General features: G+C 27.4%; 1 protein-coding gene across 2 annotated transcripts in view; it reads right to left on the bottom strand.

The window, feature by feature from the left end:
- Positions 1 to 22,439, bottom strand: part of LOC100214286 (COMM domain-containing protein 3) — a 58,864-nt gene that overhangs the window by 33,742 nt on the left and 2,683 nt on the right. For both annotated transcript variants that reach the window (XM_065809025.1, XM_065809026.1), the window contains exons 2-4: positions 19,543 to 19,645; positions 18,346 to 18,409; positions 9,775 to 9,809 (exon numbers count right to left, since the gene is read on the bottom strand). In XM_065809025.1, coding sequence (XP_065665097.1) covers positions 9,775 to 9,809; positions 18,346 to 18,409; positions 19,543 to 19,645 — 202 coding nt within the window. The remainder of the gene's footprint in view (positions 1 to 9,774; positions 9,810 to 18,345; positions 18,410 to 19,542; positions 19,646 to 22,439) is intronic.

The following is a 22,439-nucleotide window of genomic DNA, read 5'->3' as shown; positions in this document are numbered from 1 at the left end:
TCGTGATATGGAAGAAACATGTTTGGAGTTAGTTGCAGATATATCAAGGATGGGGAAATAGTTGACAGAACCTTAGGCATAATTACTCAAGAAGGTCGACAGTTTGGCAAAATTTTGGCTGCTCAATTGGAAAATGTGATTTAAAAAATTGGAAAATGTGCTAATGATATCTACACAACTTGCACAGATCAGGGAAAGAATATGATGAAGGCTTCAAATATTCTCCAAAATGCACAAGATCAAATGAAAGTAATCCTTGAAAGTTATGTTGACGAATTTAAAGATTTCGAAGACGAAGAAATTGATATTGGCGCTTTAGAGAATGAAGAAGGGAATTATAGTGAAGCCCACACTGTTTGCGTTGAAAAATCGGTAGGATTGTTCTGTTCAGCCATGTTTTGTGGCGCACATGTGTGTTAGCTAGCTGCCAAGGACGTAACGAAGATGCATTGAATAATATAAGAAAGATTGCTATTGAATCCAAAAAAGTAGCATATATTCAAACATATAAAAATCTAAAAAAGCCTCGTATAGACATTGCACCTCGTTGGGATTCCACTTTTTTGATGATAAAAGATTTTCATACCAACGCAGAATCATATCAAAGGATAGGACACGACAAGTTAAAGTTAAATGATGCATCATGGAGCCTAATAGATGAATATTTCAACGCATTTTTACCAATACATTCGGCCATGATGGATTTTCAATCACCAAAATTATCAATGAGTGAATTCTACGTTCGATGGATTCAAATGAAAATAAAAATCGAGGACGTTCCAGCAGGTGATTTGGGATTAAAATTGTTACTGACCAACGCAATTAATACACGAGAACAAGTTTTTTTTAAATGTGAAGCCTTTATTGCTGCTTTAGTTCTGGATCCTAGATTTTCCTTTACATCGGGTCATCAACTGTTTAATACAGAACTGTTGAATAGAGGAATCACACAGTTGATCAAAATCCATCAAAAACTTTGCACTCGACAAGAACAGTCAAATTCTTCATCAACAGAAGAATCCATACAATTAAATGCGTCATATTCATCAAATACTTCTGAAGAGATACTTCCGATGAACTCAGAAGATGTTGAAGCTGAAAAATTACGCCGTTTCATTGAATATACTGGAGGAGGAACAAGGCAAGGTATTATTAATGCATCTTCAGAATCAGATGAAGATATTCGTCAACTAGTTTTAAAATGGGCTCTTAATGAAGCGCGAGTGACATTAGACGTTGAATTCAACATTCTTGCTTACTGGAAGAAAAATCAAAAAACAAAATGGGATCGGCTCTATGAAATTTCGCAAGAAGTTTACGGTGCAGCGCTCTCCAGCGTAAAAGTCGAACGTGATTTCTCTGGATTCGCTTTGGTTTATAGCCATCTACGTACTCGCATTTCAAATGATTTCTTAAACTCCATCATGGTGGTAAAAAACAATCTGGATTTAATTGATAAAATAAAATTTGTTTAAAAAACTTGTTTACTTATTTAAAAAACAATTTTCATTTTTTTTTAGTCAAACAACTGTTTTTCTACAAGGTCTCTTAATTTGCAATAGAATCTTTTGAGATTTCATTTTTCATTATGAAAACTTTTGAGGAATTGTCAATTGAACCTGTCATTTTGAAAAGGACACAAGTCTAAAACTTTTAACAATTAGTTAATAAATTTAAATTAAAAATTTCTGTATGATTTAAATTTTTTTATAAAAAATAAAAGTTACATAAGTTATATATGTTCTTGATTTATCTACTTTTATGTTAAATTTCTTTCGTAGTGTAGAAATTATTTTATTTAAAACCATGTTTTGTTAATTTTTAATAGTTTAAATAAAACTTGCGCCCTTTTCAAAATGACAGGTTCAATTATTTTATTGTTAAATAAATCATAACTATTATAACTATAAGAATATTATTCGAAATTAGTTATAAGTTACTACCGGTTAGTCTTCCTAATATGAATTTAATGAGCTGAATATAATTTTTGCGAAATATTTCAAATTCTTCAGCTTAAAGGAATTTAATTTGGCACAAAATTTTTGAAATGATGTGATTTTTTCATAGAATCTTTTGAATTCAATTTTTCAAAATAAAATATTTTTCAGGATCAACTATTAATTAAAAATATCTGAAACAGTGTTTTTTTATTATTATTTTAATCAAAAAAATAATTTTAAGTTTATTCTTACTAATAAAAACCACTTTCAGTAATAAAAACTCATCTTGAGATGGTTTTTACATTCTTATAATGGAAATTGTCAATATTAATCAATACTAATCAATAGGGATGGCAGTTTTACTTGTTTTTTGCTTACTCGAGTAAGTTAATATTTATTAAAAAGTAAATTACATAAGTAATTTGAAACGTTTTATGTAAATTTACATTTCCCTATAAGTAACTTATTTTTTTGAAACGACTTTTACTTTTTAAAGTAAGACTTTTTACTTTCAAAAAAAAGTTATGTAAAAGAAGTTTACATCAAAAAGTAATTTACTTTTACATGTTTTTATTTTAATTTTTTTTATGTAAATTCACCTCCCCAAGGCCGAGAAGGCCACTACATACGAGGAGGCTACTTAATTGTGGTTATAACCCTCTCTCAACTCTATAACTCCGAAACACGAACCTTGACGAACAAGGCCGCTGCGCGGAGAAACAAGTTGAGCGCGGTACTACCAGGGATGTGGTGGGGATCGAACTCGGAACCTCTCGCTTACAAAGCGAGCGCACTACCACGACACCACTACCGCATTTTATGCGGTAGTGGTGTCGTGGTAGTGCGCTCATGTCGTGGTAGTGCGCTACATGTAAAAGGAAGTCACGTGAAAAAGCTATTTTAATTTTACATTTAAAAGTTAATTACTTTTGAAAATTACATTACATAATATAAAAGTTTCTCAAACTGTAATTTACATTTACCTATAAAAGTAACTAATTAAAAAAAAATTATATTATAAAGTAACTTGCATATGAAAGTAAATTACATAAAAGTAATATGCCACCAAATGTAAATTAAATTTACAAATAAAATAATATTTTTTAAGTAGGAATTTTTTATTTTAAAAGTAATAACAATCTTTATCAAAAATAAATTACATCAGAGCCGTAACCAGCTTTTTTGGTCTTTGAGATAGCTAACTTCCAAACATGGAGCAAACTCCAAACATTTATATGTTTATACTTATGTCAAATAAGGATGCTATGCATAAAATTGCGATGATTGGAGGCTGGGAACAAAAAAGCCCCAAATTTTGTGCCCCCCCCCCTCTGCCCCAAATGTGAGAGCAACAAGTTGATGAAATATTTTTTGCACTGTTTTTAACTAGACTAATATTAATCGATAAATTTTAAATTTCATAGTAAAATATTTTGGCTTTCAAAAATTATGACCATATAAAGTTTAAACCCCCCTCAATTTTACGATTTAAACGATTTATAAGTAGATAAAGAAATAAAAAGTGTGGTCATTAGAGCCTGTATACAAAAATGCCCTTAAACATTTACCATCCCTACTACAAATGTGAGGGCAACAAATTAGTAATTTTTATTGTTTTTGTTTTCTTACACTAAGTTTACATACTCGCCAAATGAAGTGGTTGTTTCAATCTTTTTCTAAACATTCTTATGTGATAAGGAAGAACACACTTAAGTTTGGTACTTTAGTATGTTTTTGTTTATACCACAACATTGCACAATTTTATAGAAAATTTAATATGAAATCTTATAAAAACCATTTTGACCAAAGTTATTGCGTTTACATAATTATATTAATAATACATCTCATAATTTACGAGCGTAAATTTTGAGATAATTATTAAAGACATCATTGTGTTATTGGTTATTTGGTTATCCATAAAGTCTTTAAATGAGTTTAATGTGGTTTTTAACAACACCTTAAAAGTTTTTAGTAAACCTCATTTGTACGTAACTATATAATAATATTATTAGTTAAAGAAGAGGCTATTGATAAATTAATTGTAATTGGTTTGTTGAAAAAAAGGAACCGTTGCATGTACAAATTGTAAAACTTTTTTACATTTTCCTAAACATTCTTATGTGATATAAACAAGAACATACTTGAGTTTGGCACTTAAGTATATTTATTAACCAAAATCATTGGTTTTTCAGAATCATAATATTACATCTCAGAGTTTACGCAAGTAGACATCATTATATTATTGGTTACCATAAAGTCTTTAAATGAGTTTAATATGGTTTTTAACAACACATTTAAAGACTTCATTTTTACGTAGCTATTAATAATATTATTAGTTAAAGATGCTGTTGATTAAGTAACTTTAATAGGTTTGGTAATAAAGAATACGCCGCATTTTCAAATTATGAAACTTTTTTACATCGCTTTTAATGTGGTATAATACCACGCAATACTTGTATTTAAATGCATTTAAAGTTAAATCATGTATTTTGTTTAATTTATATTTTCATGGATAAAATTTTTTTAAACCATTTTATTTATATGTTAAAAAAAAGTAAAAATTCAAAATTTCTGTTATTTATGCAATATTTCTTCTGTTTTAGTATGTTATTTTAGAAAAAGGTTCACCTTTTTCTAAAATAACATACTAAAACAGGAGAATTTGGTACTTCAGATACATATACTTTAATTTTTTAGATATATTTTCAAAAAATACAAAGCTATAATTGTCAACTTAAATAAGGTTGTTAAACTCAAACTTCAGAAAAACAAATGATCATCAATTTTTAATGACAAGTTTTTAATGTCTTTATTATGTACGGATATTTAGAGGCTTGCCAATAGGACTATTTTTGTCTACTTCTTTTCCCCGCCTTTCGTATATTTTACAAAAGAAAATTAATAATTTGTAACGGCAAATTAAGTTATAAAAATTAAAAACCCATCACTGTATTTAAAGAATGTCTTTATATAATAATAAAAAAAAAAACCAATGACGAAATTATATTTTTAAAAAAAATTAATTTGATAATTATCGAATCCCATTTAAATCCCCTAGTTGGGGAGGTTGCTCAAAATTTATATGTTTATAGTTTTTGAACATTAAGAGATTATTGCATGATATTAAAGACTTGTTAATGAACTTAAATTTAGTTTAAAATGTTAAAAAAATGTATTTATAAATGTTATAAACTCATCATTCTCACACCAGTGGTATAAATGGGAAGTCAACATTTTAAAGGGTTTATTTTTAGCAGACTCCAATTATCGCAATACTTTTGAAAAGCTTTACATAAACATGAATATATAAATGTTTGGAGTTTGCTTCATGTCGTTACATAAAGTTAAGTTCTCAAACAAAAACAAAAAGCTTGCTACGGGCCTGATTTTAAATTTGTGATTGGAATCTGGTTGTTTAAATATTGTGATTTGCACTTTTGTTATTTTTTTTACTTTAAATTTTTTGAAAATTTAAAATAAAAACAGAAACAAAAATTTACTGAAAAAAAAAGAATTTGATGTTATTTCATCTGTATGATAAAACAACATCAAGACAGTCTTCTTCACAATCGACCATATAATTTTAAACTTGAAAGTGTGCTTTTTTGAACCATCCTACTAAATACGCTATATTAAATAAATTAAAATAAGCGGTTTTTGCGGTTATAAAAAGTTATAAATTTTTTTTCAAGTTAAATATTTTTACATTTATACTTTTTTAACTTTAATTTTTTTTTTCAAATTAATCTTGATGTTATTTACATCAGTTGTTTGAAAGTTTTTTTTTGAAAGACTGTCTGGTTTAATGTTCTTGCTTTGGAAATAGCTCTACATTTTGCAATTTTATTCTAAGTTTTGTATTTTGGCTTCCTTTATTCAGCGTGGTTGTTAAAAACCAATCTAACCAAAAAAAGTTATTTCTGGAAATGACCAACTCGAATAATTGTTAGATAATAGAATAATAAAGGAATACTTGTTTTTTGGAATGGACTAATTGAATTTAGTTCATTCCAGACAACAGTTTTATGAATAGCTATTAATAAATAAACAAAAAAAATTAATTTTATTTTCTGAGTGGCTGTTTCGACCAGAGCTGACCATTGCCGTCCCGAATGGGAGTGAGGGGGTATCCCCACCCCAAAGCTATTATATATGCATTTGAGTTAGCACATTTAGTTGGCAAGTTTTGAAGTATTGTTGGCAAATATCAAATATCGAGGACCCTTTTTTTTGTGTCCGTGTGTGTCTCTAGTTGGCAAAAAACACATAGGACCCCCTCCTCAATCAGAGACCTCTTCGGGACGGCTCTGACAACAACCATGCTGAATAAGAGAAGCGAAAAGCAGCAGCATAACTACAAATACGCCCGGCTCATTTACGGTAAATTTTTATCAAGGCCACTAACTTATTTCCTCCCGAAAAAAAAAATAATACTGAAACAAATAAATCAAAAAAATGTTTTCAAAGCTTTTATGCAAAAAATCTTTCTTTCTAAAAAGTTATAAACCCCAACTTTAAAGAAAAATAAAATATTAGAGAAAAAAAGTCCTCCTTGCTCAGGAAACAAATTTAATATGCACGTTCATCGGGACTACACAAATGCTTTCAAGATAAAGTAAAATCAAATTAAAGCCGGAATGATAAAGTAAAACTAAAAAAAAAAAAAAGATTCAAAAAAGTGGAGTTCTCTCCCGTGCTCTGAAAACAATTTTAACTTGTACTTTTATTAAGTTTACACAAATGCTGGAAGGTTTACACATGCATGAATTACCCATAGCTTAGAAAGTATGCCCCCTTTCCCCATCTTCCCCCAACAAACTTTCATTATGGCCATTAACCTAATCTGCTAAACAAACAAAAAGAAATAAAAAATCAGTGATTATTTAGCAGCCCCTATTAGTACTCATGCGACAGGGAGCCCGTCTCTATACTACTAGTATAGGCTATATTTGCCCCTAATTATAATAGAACTACCCTTTACGATATACGTGAAAAAAAAACAGGCAATAGATTTGAATACGCTACCTATCTCAAAATTTATGTTAAATCAACATGAAATGACTGTTCTTTAAGAAAGTAAATAATAACTTACTTTTTACTTACTTACCAAGTAAAGTATAAAATTTCATATAATATATGAATATAATGTATAAATAATTTTTTTCAAATTACTTTTGTGTACGCTATTTTTGCTAATTACTTACTTTTACACGTAAAAGTAATTTGTTGTTACGATGAAGTTTTATTTTACTTTGTAAAGTAGTAATGAAGCAAAAAAGCAACAAATTTGTTAGACTATTTTCACTTTACTCTTTAAATTAAGCTGAAATGCGCAATAAATTTGTTAGATAGATTTTTTCTTCAAGAATATCAAACAGCAAATATGTCAGACATAAATTTATGTCAAAATATGTCCGTATAAAATATGTCTGACATATTTTATGTCAGCAGAAAACAATTCAGACATAAAATTATGTCGAAATGTGTCCATAGAAAATATGTCTGACATATTTTATGTCAGCAGAAAATAATTCAGACATAAAATTATGTCAAAATATGTCCATAGAAAATATGTCTGACATATTTTATGTCCGCAGAAAATAATTCAGACATAAAATTATGTCAAAATATGTCGACAGAAAATGTCTGACATATTTTGTCAACAGAAAATAATTCAGACATAAAATTATGTCAAAATATGTCGATAGAAAATATGTGGGACATATTTTATGTCAGCAGAAAATATGTCTCAGACATATTTGACAGATAACAACCCTGATTAAAATAATGGAATAAAATGTAACATTTTTTATTGCGCTTCTTTAGTTGATTCATTTTTCTTGTGCTTTCTAAATTAAATTAAATTTTAAAAATTTAAAAAAGCTATAAAGATAGTGACAATTATATTGAAATCTTTTTTCAAATAAACCTTGAACCAAAGAATTCTATTCTTTTACAATTGTTTTTAACTGTCTAGACAAAAATTGTAATTATTACTATCGTTTCCGTTTAATTTACTATCATATTCTTTTATGAACTCGTAATTGATTTTTCTTTTCGGAAATTAGGAGAAAATATGTAATGTTGTTGTGATATGTAAGTTTTAATTAAGTTGAAACATCTGGTATAGTATGTAAACTTATCCTCTTTCTTATAATAATTTACAATATTTCTAGGGGTTATATATACCCTCGTTATTCAAGTGACTTGAATAACGAGGGTATATATAACCCTAGAAATATTGTAAATTATTATAAGAAAGAGGATAAGTTTACATACTATACCAGATGTTTCAACTTAATTAAATTTTATAAAGCTTATCTAAGATGTTAACTTTTAAAAATGATATGTAAGTTAAAATTTGAGGTAATCTAATTTTTAATTTCTAAGAGACTTAGTACAAATAGATTTTTTAAGATTCTGGTATAAATACTTCTTAAATATATTCTTCTTATATAATATAGGTGTTATAAAAAAAAGTGTTATATGAATTTAAAAAAAAAACAAATCTTTTTTACATTATTTTATGAATAGAACCAATAGAAGGGTATTAAATACAGTATTATTTTATATATCAAGTTTATAGCTGTAAAATATATTTAAATGTATTAAATATAGCGCAAGTATAAAAATGAAAATAAAATATGAAGAAATCATATGTACTATTTTTGTCATACAAAAGGAATATATATATATATAGTTATAAATTATTTATAAATATTCATTTTAAATAAACTAGCCCAAAATATCTTTAATTTCAAAATTGAACGCAGTTTCTACACTTTCACTTAATTCAGGTGCTTCCCATTCACTTTCACTGTTAAACTATCATAATCAATGTTGTCTTTTTTGTCATTTACTATTGTAGCAGTTTGAATTATTAGATCAAAAATAGCTGTTCACCGTTATTGTAAAAATATATCAGTAACCCATTCTATAACATTTCTCCTATCATTATCACTAAAATTTGGATCATTGATTTTAATAAGCAAGATAGCATTAAGTGTTTTGTGGTGGATTCTGAGTCTTTGGTCTGACATAAGCATTGTCAGAAGACAAAAGGCTCATTCCACTGATGAGTTCGACCCAGATATACTCAAACATTTATTTTTTATTTTTACATCAGAATATTTAAAAATAAAGTTTTTAATTTTAGTTTTTTTCATCACTTTTTTAGCATATCCTGAATAAAATAGTTTCATTTTTTAACTAGTAAAACAAACAGTTTTACAAAATTACGTTATTTGAGAAGTTTTTAAAAGAGTCACTAAATAAAAACATAAAAATATTTAACTTCATTTTTACTAAGAATTTTTATTTAGCACATGCTTTATTTCGCCCATCTAAACTGATTTGCACGGGTGTGGTGGCAGGCACAGCTATAGCCCGCCATTCCTGCCAAAGCCTACACACAAGCACACAATAATATTGAAAAATTTAATAACAAAATAAAAAACTTATTATTATTAATTATTGTTAATACTGCTTTAATTATTATTAACTGTTAGTATAACTTTTTGTGCCGTTGCAATAGTCATTTGTACCAAATGACTATTGGTATTAATATTCAATTGTTAAATATTAATATCTTTAATTACTTATATCTTAACATTTTCTTTTATATATATATATATATATATATATATATATATATATATATATATATATATATATATATATATATCCACATATTTTCTCTTTAGTTTTTAAGTATACAATAGTTTTTATTCCATTTTATTGAAAAACAAAAACTATATTATTTATATATACTATATTACAAAGTATAGTATATGTAAATTAAAGATTTTTTATTTTTAGTATAATTAATACATACCTTGCCAAATTTATTCGAAGCTCTTTTTGGTTGATCTAAGTAATAAAATACAGTAATTACATATCAAATAAATTTAAATAAAATTAACTAACTAATATAATTGTATGTTAATTTTGAAATCCAATTGAATCTTTACTATATATATATATATATATATATATATATATATATATATATATATATATATATATATATATATATATATATATATATATATATATATATATATATATATATATATATATATATATATATATATCAACCCTCAGAATTAGGAAAAATGAGGTCGGCAATAATTTGCTGACCTCAATCTTTTAGAGGTCATTAGGTTGGCAAAAAAAAATTGATACAAAGGTTTTACGATAAGACATAGAAAAGAGGTCGCCAACTTTTTGCCGACCTCAAACACTTTTAGGTATATATATATATATATATATATATATATTTTTATATATATATATACCTAATATATTATTATAAGTGTATTATATAATACACTTTATATATATATATATATATATATATATATATATATATATATATATATATATATATATATATATATGAATATATATAAATATATATATATATATATATATATATATATATATATATATATGATATATATATATATATATATATATATATATATATATATATATATATATATATATATATATATATATATATATATATATATATATATATATATATATATATATGTATATATATTAGCCAATCCTTTTTTTTTTTTTTTTTGACAACCAATTTCTATGCAGAGTGGTTAATGAGTGGCGCAGTGGACATATTTATATAAAAAATATTTTTTACATAAATATATTTTTTTCTCGATAGAACTATTCGCACTGATTGTTTGAAGTTACGTTTTTCATGACTTTTGACTAAATTTAGAGCAATTTCCAAGCATTGGAGTGAATAGATTCAGATGTCAAATCCGGTTGATTTGTTCAAAGATATTTTCTTAAGGTGTTCCTGTACCAAAAAAAACACTGTGGTTATTAATTTAAAAAATATGTTGTACCTATCTTTCACTGATTACGATAGATAAATTAACAATTTGACTATTGTAAAGTGATTTTTTTTGTTGATCTTTGAGCTTTTTTCCAGTCATACAACAAACTTTATGATTTTTACTTCATTTGGTATCAAATGTTTTTTTTTTAAAATACTGCTACTAGAGCCTTGGATCAAATAAATCCAAATCCGAAATGTTTTCCTTAAAAGATTGGGTAAATGACTTTCAATCTTTTGTTGTAAACTAAACTAGAACGAAACATATCAATGTGATTCAAAAATATATATACACATTTTTCTGTGATTATTTTAGGTGCTCCAAGAAGACCTAATGGTCATATCACAGGGCACCGCAGAAGAGCATTTAACTTGGGGATGTTTACGCTTGCTTCATGTCGAAAAAAAGCCAGTAGTTGTGATTGAACCACAGATCAGTGAAAGATCCAGCATTTTTTGGTGTTTTAGATAGCTAACAGACATGGCACAAACTCCAAACATTTGTATGTTTATACTTGTGTCAAATAATGATGCTTTGCAAAATATTTGATACAAGTATAATCCCCCCTGTCCCAAACACGAGAGCAACAAGTTGGTAAAATAATTTTTTTGCTATTTTCATAACTTTTGAACGCTTAGAGATTGTAAAACAATACTTAAAAATTACTGATGAATATAAATTTAGTTAAGAATAGCAAAAAATTTATTTCATTAACTTGTTGCTCTCACATTTGGGGCAGGGGGATAAAATTTTAGGGGTTATTTGCTCCTAGTCTCCAACCATTGCAACTTTTAAAAAAGCATTATTATTTTACATAAGTATACATACAAATGTTTGGATTTTGTCCCATGTTAGCTATCTCAAACACCAAAAAATGCTGGATCTGTCAGTACCACAGATTTTTTGTTTCTGAAGTAAATTTGCTTCAGAATTAAGCATTTAAACCCTGCAAATGTACAATAAATATTTATATATATAAATTTTCAGCTTATGACAAATATCTAAAGAAAATATGTACAAAAATAATTTTTAAATGTACTTTTAAGGTTCAGAGTTTGCAGTTAGGTATCGGATCAAAATTCAAATTATTAGAACTATTCAATAACGAGAAAGCGAGAAAGCAGTCGCCGTAGATAGCTCCTTAAATCCACTATTCTTCTTTTTTAATGGTTTAATACAAGAACTCTTTATTTGAAGCAGCTTCTGAAGCTTCTCCAAGCTAATCACACTCTCTACATTATCTCGAATAAATTCTACTGTAAGAACATCAAAATTGAATTTTTTATTACAAAATATTTTTCTTAAAACAAGAAATACATTTCTTGTTTTAAGAAATAAATATCCTACCCTGAAATTTATTTTTAAAACAAGAAACAAATTTTTTGTTTTTGAGAAATAACTTTCTTAAACTATGGTCAATAGATTTACGATTTTTCTGTGAGTTCTGATGAGTTGTTAACAACATTGGAAGATTTTAAAAGTTTTAAAATTGATTGTTTCCAAAAAGTCTGAGGGAGTCTCATCCGTAAGCATTTTTTCAAACAATGACCTATAATATCAAAAATTAATCAGTACTCTTAAGAAATATACAACTCAAGACCTAGTGGCTGGTCTTTTTCAACAAAAACTGCTTTCAGAAGGAGTTCAACTTTGAGTCTATCCATTTTTACATCTTTTCAGACCTTCCTTTGTTTTTGAATACAGAACATTTTACCATTTTTATATTGTGATCTCGGGCTAACGTTTTGGTGCTACCAAACACCTCGATGATTTTTCTATGATTTGAATTTCACCTCTCCAACAGGCTCAATAAACAACTGCCAAATATTAATTTTATTTAGATGCCCCAAGAAATCCTTAGTCTTATTAAAGAGCACCACATATGAGCATTTAATAGTAAGTACATGCCACCTGCCTAACCGATGTCACAAAACTCGCCTGGAGGTGGGGTTTGAACCACGGGTCCTTTGTTTCTGAGGCAATCGCGTTACCACTGCGCCACGGCTGCTACTTATTACATTTAATTTTGACAAGATAAATTCAATGTGCTATTTCTATTGATTTCATTTTTATTATATTTCTACTGATTATAAAAAAAGTCTGTCATTGGAAAAAAAAAGTTGGTTTAGAGTTATTTTCTTTGTATTTTACATCTGACTTTAAACCATTTTGCGAACCTTTGTTTTTAAACAATTTAATACTTTATGACATAAATTATTCTTAAAAAATAAGACTAAAATAACAAAACTTATGAAATTAAGTTTTACTTTAAAAATTACAGAATCAGAGAAGTTGCAGGTCAAAAACCGCGATGCCCTGGAGAGAGAAATATTGTCTCTTTGGGTATTTTTGGGATTGAAACCAACATGACTGATGACCCAGGGAGAAAACAAGTGATTGTGAGAAAGGGATCATGTCATTTAGAATGTATATGAGATTTTTTCTAAGTCTAGCACGTCAGTAATATTTTATGGAAGTGCAAGTGGAACACTACTGCCTCCTTAACTTACAAGGCAGCACATCAGTATAATTCTACTCTAATAATAATTCTAAAAAGCCTTTTTTTAAAGAAAGTAGGAAGAGAATGTCCCAACAGTAAAGGGGATTGAAGACACAATTCTGATCAATGATGTTGATCCTCGACCAAATATACGTCTAAAACACCTGATACCAAAACAAAGGAAAACCATAGCAAACTAAAGATTTTGAAACATAATAAGAAACTTACAAATGCAGACTCATTTGACAACACTGATTATTAGTATTCTCTAAGAGACTCTAATTTAGATATGGATCCAGAAACATTAAGTGACCTGGGATTGGAAATAGATCAACTCTAGTAGAAGTGACTCACAAAAAACCCCCCAAAAAGGAATCTCTAAAGAAGAACTTAAACCTGATGTTGACATCATTGTTTTTTCAGAACTTTTTTTGAGAAGAACAAAGTTACAGTAAAGTTTTTCAGAAGAAGCTAAAGTTTTTCAGTAAAGTTTTTCAGAAGAAATCAAAAGGAAATGACAATATATTTCCAATTGTTGATGACAAAATGGACATTCAGTTAACATATGACATTTTAATTGTGCAACCATCCAAAGTAAACAGAGGGTGTTATATTTTTCCTTATCAAGTAAAGCACTTATTTTAACAGACTATTTTAAAAGATATTTGGGTTTCTTTTTAATGTTTTTTTTTCCTCAAATAATAAAGCTTTTTTTTTGTCAATAGTAGTTCTTTATTGTTACATATGCCTGATTTACGTTTTTAGTTACCCTAACTAAAGCCAAATATTGATTTTTAACGGATGGCTTTTGTTACTCCTTTTTCAGGGGTAATTCATGTTATTGTTTTTTCAATTAAAAAATATATATTTCTGCCAATTTATGAATATATATCTATAATATATGACGAAAGACCTAAGTTTTGAAATATTTATTTAACCTATAAATTAAAGGGTCTGATTGGGGCAGAAGTTTGAATTTAAAAGTGGCTTTAGTTATCTTCATATATGCTACATGCCCAATCCTTCAGTTGATTTATGCACTAAACTGTATGTCAGTATAATATCATCACTGAGATTAGATGCATAGGTAAGTATATAATTATTAAATAAATATGAAAATAATAATATAAAAATCAATTTAAAATAAACATTAGGATGAAATAAAAAACTTTTTTAAATTCCAAGCCCGTTTTTTGATATAAAAAACAAATATTTTTACTATCCCTGGAATGAAGAAAGAACAAAATAAAAGTTCAGTGGAAATATCAAAAAGTTATTATCAAAACATAATAATTTTTTTTTTTCTCGAAAAAACCTGCACAAGACCTTTTAGGCAGGGGCCCTGCATTGCCTGCCAAGTCCATTTTAGACGGGAAAAACAAATTTGTTATCTGCAACTTTAACATCATTTAAGCTAACACTATTGTATTTTTGTATATATATGTCTAACACTATTGTATTTTGTATATATTTTGTCGTTACGGTTGTTTATAACGTCTGATGATCGCATAAACCGTGAAACTCCGAGTTATGTTTCAAATTTAATTGTAGTTTTTTTATTTTTATTATTCTAATATATATTTGCTCTCCTTTTTTATTGAGTACTATCTACCAAAAAAGTTACATTTATCAATAATATATATATATATATATATATATATATATATATATATACACGCATATATATATATATATATATATATACATATATATATATATATATATATATATATATATATATATATATATATATATATACATATATATATATATATATATATACATATATATATATAAACATATATTTATATATATATACATATATATATATATGTATATATATATATATGTATATATATATGTATATATATATATATATATACATATATATATATATATATATATATATACATATATATATACATATATATATATATATATATATATATATATATATATATATATATATATATATATATATATATATATATATATATTAGTCAATCCCGTTTTGACCCTCACGAACAAATTTTAACACGCCAAGTGACATAAAATATTCTCAAGCTATTGTTTTCTTAATGAAATTTTTTAATTTTTTATTTTGGATGATTATTTATACTCAGGCCACTCTTTTAAAGTTTAACATTTTTACATTTTTGAGTTTTAAGGGCATTTTCAAACAATTGGCATGAATAGAATTTTACAAATCATTAACTATATAATAATGTCATTACAAATAATGGAAGGTTTTTTATCTATTATGATTGTGCACATTTTTATTACTATTATTTTTGTTAACTGGTGGTATTTTAAAAGCGCCCAAATTCGAAATGAAATTAAAAAAACATGGTTTTTAAGCACGATAGCTTTCAGGCCCAATACACAGCAATCAGAAATTTGTTAGATGCTTTTAATCTCATGCAGTTCACCCACTTCAAGCCCTGGCTATTTAAAAGGGGTTAGTACAATATTAGCTAAGTTTCCTGGCCAACCATTATTCTTGTTAACCTCCTGCCATCATGTCAGAGCTTCATATAGCAAAATGTATAAGTTTCTAATTTGAAAATTATTTTCATTTAGTTATAAGAAGTGCAGAGATTATTGTGAACTTGCAGAAAAAAATCAGACCATTAGGTGAAAATTAACAAATATTGAGCTGTTTCACACGCCTTGAATTTCATGAAATTCAAGTTGCATTTCTCTAAAATCAGGCATGGTCATCAGTCATGTTGGTTAACAATCATTGATAGATCAACACCCTTTAATGCCTCTTCGATTTCATTCAAATAGTTATTCACAATGTCCTTAATGATAGCTGGTTGACTTCTTTTAATGTTTTAGACCAACAGTTTGGAAAGATCTGTTTCTTTTGAGAAAACTGTCAATAAAACAACATCATATTGTTTTTGAACCTAATTTCATTTCAGCCACAATGATCCAGATAACCTTTGACTATTAGTCTTATGAGGGAATCCCCACTCTCTGGTCATACTTATAGATTCACCTAGTCTTCTTTCTTCTTCAGAAATAAGAACTGGAGGCCTCCAAATTTGTTAATTTTATCTTCCAGGTCAGAAGTGAGAGCAAATCTTTTTATATTAAATTTCTCGGCAATCTTTCTTAAAGATGACCCTTTTTTAATTTTTTCTACAGCTTTTTTCACCTGTGTAATCCTTATATTTTTGGGTACCAAGCTTCTTCTTTGTATTTTGAGGCATTTTTAAGACTAAAAAAGATTAAAATCTATTACTTACCCCATGTTGTCTATCATTGAAAAAAAAATCACAATTAAAGAATCAAGTTATAGGTTTTAACCTTTAAAGGTGTGATGAAACATAAATTGAGGTTATGTTTGTTAAGAGTTATGAAAATTCAAGATTAAAAACAACTTGTTCAAAGCAGAAGTTATACAAGATAACTATTTTATCAATTTTTTTAGGCTAAATATATAGTTTTAGTGTACGCTTATCTTGATATTGTTTTTAATAATCCAGAAATGAAGGTTATATACAAGATCTTTTTTAATGCAAGATCATTTTGACATCCTCAAAATGTTAAAAAGATTTTTTTACTTTCTAACTTGCACCAGTGTCTGAACTTTAAACCTGTCACAGTTTCCTTAATTTAATACAATATGCTTTATTTTAATACATTATGAATTATTGTATTGTATTTATATATGAATTAGTTTAAGCAAAAAGAGATTTTGAAATTTATTAGTGACACTTTCCTTATTGCAAAAATATCATTAAAAATTTAATAAGAAATGTTTTTAAATATAAAAAAAAAATTTAGTAATATTTTTCTATATACAACATTCTTACTCTTATATTTACTTGGTACTTTTTATTTTTACTGATCATTAAAGAGCAAATTTTTCAAATACTAGACAATCCAGGAAGATGATGGGTACCATGTAATTTATGCATGTTTTCCAGGTACCCGGTAATTTGAAATTACAGGATATCCAATACACTGAGGGGGTTTTCAGGTAACTGACACCTCTTTTCCCTATTCTGGGGTGCCAGGCACCTTAAAATTACCAAGCACCTTCAAAATTAACAGGCACCACCAATAATTGCCAATAAAAAGGTAAACCAACACACCTAAGAAAACTCACCGGGTATCCGGCACATCATTAAACTACATATAGAATACTTAGTTGATGCTTCTTTTATCATTATTATTTTTATTATTACAGATGGTTTTTTAAACTTCTTGTTTAATTTACAGACTTATCATGTTGCTGATGAACATTTTTCTTCATGTTTTGATATTCAAATTGATATTGCATAATCATCTTATGAAGCAGCTTTATCATGCATTATAATCTACATTCCAGTGAACCCCTATTTTTTTAGCAAACTTTTATTTTTTGATCCTTATACACTCCTTGTGTTATATTGATATGACTCTTTTATTATTATTAAATCCATTTCTTCTAGGCTCTAAAGGAAGGTGAGGGGGGAAACAATTTCTAACTTTCACTCAACCCCAACCTCTGAAACATGAACCTTGTTAAATCTCAACAGCCTTGTTAATAAGGCATAGAGAAATAGGTTAAACATTGTACTTCCAGAGATGGGGTGGAATTGAACCTAGAACATCTTAATTTTGAGGAAGTGCTTTACCATTACAACCCTCAAAATTAGGGTCAGGATTCAGCAATGCCAACCTTAAAGTATTTGAGGTCAGCAAAAAATTGTTGTCCTCATTTTTAAGCTTTATGGTGACTCCTTTGTGTCAAATTTTTTTTGCCGACCTGATGCCAACCTCTAACATTTTGAGGTTGGCAATTTATTGCCGACCTCATTTTTCTTAATTCTGAAGGTTGCCATTAGTATACTATCACATGCAACATAACGTCCACAGAACACCTCCATCTTTATCAGAACATCTTCTTAACACCTCCTAAAGGTTTCAACAATTCCTTCTTAGCCTTTATTTTTTCTCCCTTCAACATTTGTTGCAAATTGAAACCTAATTACTAAATACAATGGTTGCATTTTTCTCGAAATAAAATAATATCTCAATTTACCTTTAGTTGTTTTAAAAAAATTGATATTCGTTCAGATGACCAGTTACAATCTTCTAATATAGAGCTAAAAATAAAAAGCTTTGAAGAAAATAATTTGCAACCAACATAAATTTTTTAAAAATATATAGTTTGTGATATGTTTCAATAAAACTTTTTATAAATTTGTTTTAGTAATATGTTCTAATATTTTTTAACAGTAAAACATTATAGTTTACAGTAATATGTTGTAGCTTGTTTCAGTAATTTGTTCTAAAATTAAATATGTTCAGTAATCATCAGGTCAGTTCAGGATTAAGATCATTATCACCCTGCTACTGGTTACATATAATACAACTTGCCTCATATCCTGCTGCCTTGTAGGATTTGCTTTTGTAGACAAAGGCTAGCAGAAGTTAACTCTGACTTAGAACACCCCTACCTCGGACCTTGTGGTTGAATAAAGGCTCAAGATATAGTACCTCAATGAAAACACTGAAAATAATAACTGTAGTAGGCCTCCTAGTCAAAGACTTTAATTAAAAACATGAAAAAAGAACATCTAAAAGACATCTAAAAGAATTAAACAAAAATGACCAGACTCATAAAACTTTTTGAATCTTCTACACCTTTAGCTGAAACTTCACCTTTGTACAATGGAGAATTTGCTAATAATAGTCCTTTTGTTGGGACAAATTTGTTTTTCTCTTCTATCAAGCCTATAATGTCATTAAAGTTTTTTGATGTGTTACTTTTTTTAGCTTTCTTTTTTATGTGTTACATCACACTTATTTTTAAGACAACATTGACATAACTTTAAAATATTCTTGTAACAACCTTTACCATTTCATCAATACATGCAACCTTTAGCTTTCCTTTTGACCATATATTTTGTACAAAACAATTTGTAAAAAAAATTATAAAAATCTCATTGATTACAATTTGTAAAAATACACATTGATATGATCAAAAGAGGGTGAAAATGATACCAACCTTCTGAAATTAATGCTGACCTAAAAGTGTTTAAGGTCGGTAAAGAATCACTGACCTCGTTTCTATATTTTATGGTGACCCCTTTGTGTCAAATTTTTTTTTTGCCGAGCTGATGCTGACCTCTAACAGTTTGAAGTCAGCAATTTATTGCCGACCTCAGTTTTCCTAATTCCGAGGGTTGTAATACCCAGATAAGTTACAACATTACATAATTTAAATAACAAATACCTGACACTGCTCTCTTCAGCAGTATTCCTGCAAGATTCTACAACTAAAGTGCATAGGCCATAAAATGATTGCTTAATAACAGAACCATCAGAATGAAGAGCAGCTATAATGTAATGAAAGTCTTTTTAAACTTCTTTTAACACAAGGCAAAAAACAATCTAGAAATCTAAAAAGTTTACTCTAGATACTTTATTGTAGCTGCTGCTAGAATAAAAAAAAACTGATTTGTTAGTTGTTAGTAGAAGTTATGAACTTATTGTTGTTAGTAGAAGTTATGAAGTTATTGTTAGCTTAAGACAAAGACACTGTCAAAATTAGCCCTAGCCCTCAGTCAATGTATGCAAAAAAAACTCTTGAATATGGCTTTCTGTATGATGTCATCAGCAAAGTTTCACATGCAGCTAAATCCACAATTATTAATATATATATATATATATATATATATATATATATATATATATATATATATATATATATATATATATATATATATATATACATACATAATATATATATATATATATATATATATATATATATATATATATATATATATATACATATATACATATATATATATATATATATATATATATATATATTTATATATATATATTTATATATATATATATATATATATATATATATATATATATTATATATATATATTATATATACATATTATATATATATATATATATATATATATATATATATATATATATATATATATATATATATATATATATATATATATATATATATATATATGTATGCATACTTTTATGTGAGCAAAGAAGAGTTTATAATTACAGCAATACTTATTGGCATTTTTATGGCATGTTTTAACTATTTCTAAAAGTTTATCAGATGTTCCAACAGGGTCTACCAATAATTAACAATTTTTACATTAGATAGCTAAATTTAATATTTCTACCACCTTTTAGTCTTCAATCCAACTGGTTGTGCAAAATCAAAGCAGGAATACAAAACTTTTAATTATACTGATAAATTCATTTCTTCTAGTTTTTTGAGATTCTTCCAGAAACATGGCAAGTAGCAAAATAAAGCAGCCTTTTAACTAATCAGTTGATTTAACTATCTACCCTTCATTTTCTAGGATTAACTCTTACTTCTGATCCTTCTTGGAAACCATATATCAAATCCATTGCAAAATTAGCAACTGCTAAGGTTGCATCTCTTTATCAAGCTCAACACTTTCTTACTAAAGATTACATCTCTATAAATCTCAAATCCGGCCTTGTACAGAATACTGTTGCCATATCTGGGGCGGATCTTCAATGATGCCTTTTCTATTTAGACAAGGTGCAAAAATGCATTGTAAACATAGTTAGGCTTGCTCTTGCAGCCAACCTTCAACGATTATCACATCGTCTTAGTGTTGCTTCTCTTTCTCTTTTCTACAAATACTATAATGGGTACTGCTATAAAGAGCTAGCATCTCTTGTGCTATCTACTAAAATTCACGATCGTGTTACTCATCATTCATTTAAGTCTCATCCTTTTTCTGTGACTGTTCCTAATTACTCCAAAAACTCATATTCCTCTAGTTTTTTCCTCAACATCAGTTCTTTGGAATGCGCTTCCATCATCTTACTTTCCTGATTCATATAATTTGCAATCTTTTAAATCGTCTGTCAACCATTATCTTGCTCTACAATCTTCATCTTTTCTCTTCCAGTAACTTCCAACTTTTATAGTGGTTGCTTGCAGCCTTGTTGTTTGAAGCAAAGATGTTTAAAATAAAAAAAAACTACTGTTTTAAAAGCACCATGAACTATGTGTAGGGAACATTACCCTATGCTTATAAGTTTGGATAATTTCTGCCTTTTACATTTGCTTAGAATCTCTCTGTGAAACTTTAAGTTGATACTGGATCTATCTATAAAGACATAAAGAACTTTGTTTTTTTGATTCATCAAAGGATGCAACATTAAAATGCTTAAATAATTTTGAAACTGAATTTTTGAATGCCACATTTTTTCCATAATGGTTACCTAAAAAACCTAAAAAAATTGTTTGCAAGTATAAAAAGTTGATTTTTGATGAGTCAATATACAAAACCTGCAATTTAAGAAGTGAAAAGACATATTTTTTAAGTTTCTAAATATGGTAGGCTTCTAAATTTTTAGAAATTTACTGATAAGATACAATTCAGTAAAAAATTATAGACTTCTAAAAATGGCTGCGGCTAAAACTTAGGAAAATGTGCCTTCATTTCAAACCACCAGTAACCTAAGATCAACACTGGTTTTAATAAGACTTTTTTTTCTTCTAACTTAATAGACTTTATAACAGTGATTTCAGAAAAAAAAAAAGGGTACTCATGGGAAAGTTATAAAATCAGAACAATGAAAATTGCCGAAAATGCATTAAAAACAATAAAAATAAAGTTATTTTTGTACTTTAGTTAGTATTTGATATTGCAATGCAAAGTATGTATGAATTTAAAAGTATTTCATAATCAGTACTAGGAATACGTCTTTAATTAAGCCTGAATTAAACTCAGTTTTTAAATAGCCCTAGCTCTTTCCTGCCCCCTCCCCCTTCCCTTGTCCATTTACTTTTTAACACGCTCATTTTTGCCCAGAACCTAGAAAAATATTGTAATTGAACACTTCTCCCTACACGGTGTCTGGTTTTATGTCTGATGTATGAAGTGCCTTTATGCCCAAACACACCACTAAACATAAATATATAAAAATTGTGAATTTTAGTTTTTAATGTTAGACAGTAAAAAGACTTATAATTAGCCTATCAGGTAAAAATGAAAAGAAAAACTTTTAGTCTAATTTACTTAATATTTAATATCATGACTATAAATTTTATAATATTTTCCCAATACATTCACTATTCTACCCCTCCCCATTAATTTA

Source organism: Hydra vulgaris, chromosome 11, assembly GCF_038396675.1.
Source record: "Hydra vulgaris chromosome 11, alternate assembly HydraT2T_AEP".
Taxonomy (NCBI): Eukaryota; Metazoa; Cnidaria; class Hydrozoa; order Anthoathecata; family Hydridae; genus Hydra; species Hydra vulgaris.
Note: the sequence above shows the minus strand (reverse complement) of the source record. Positions and strands in the feature narration are given on the sequence as shown.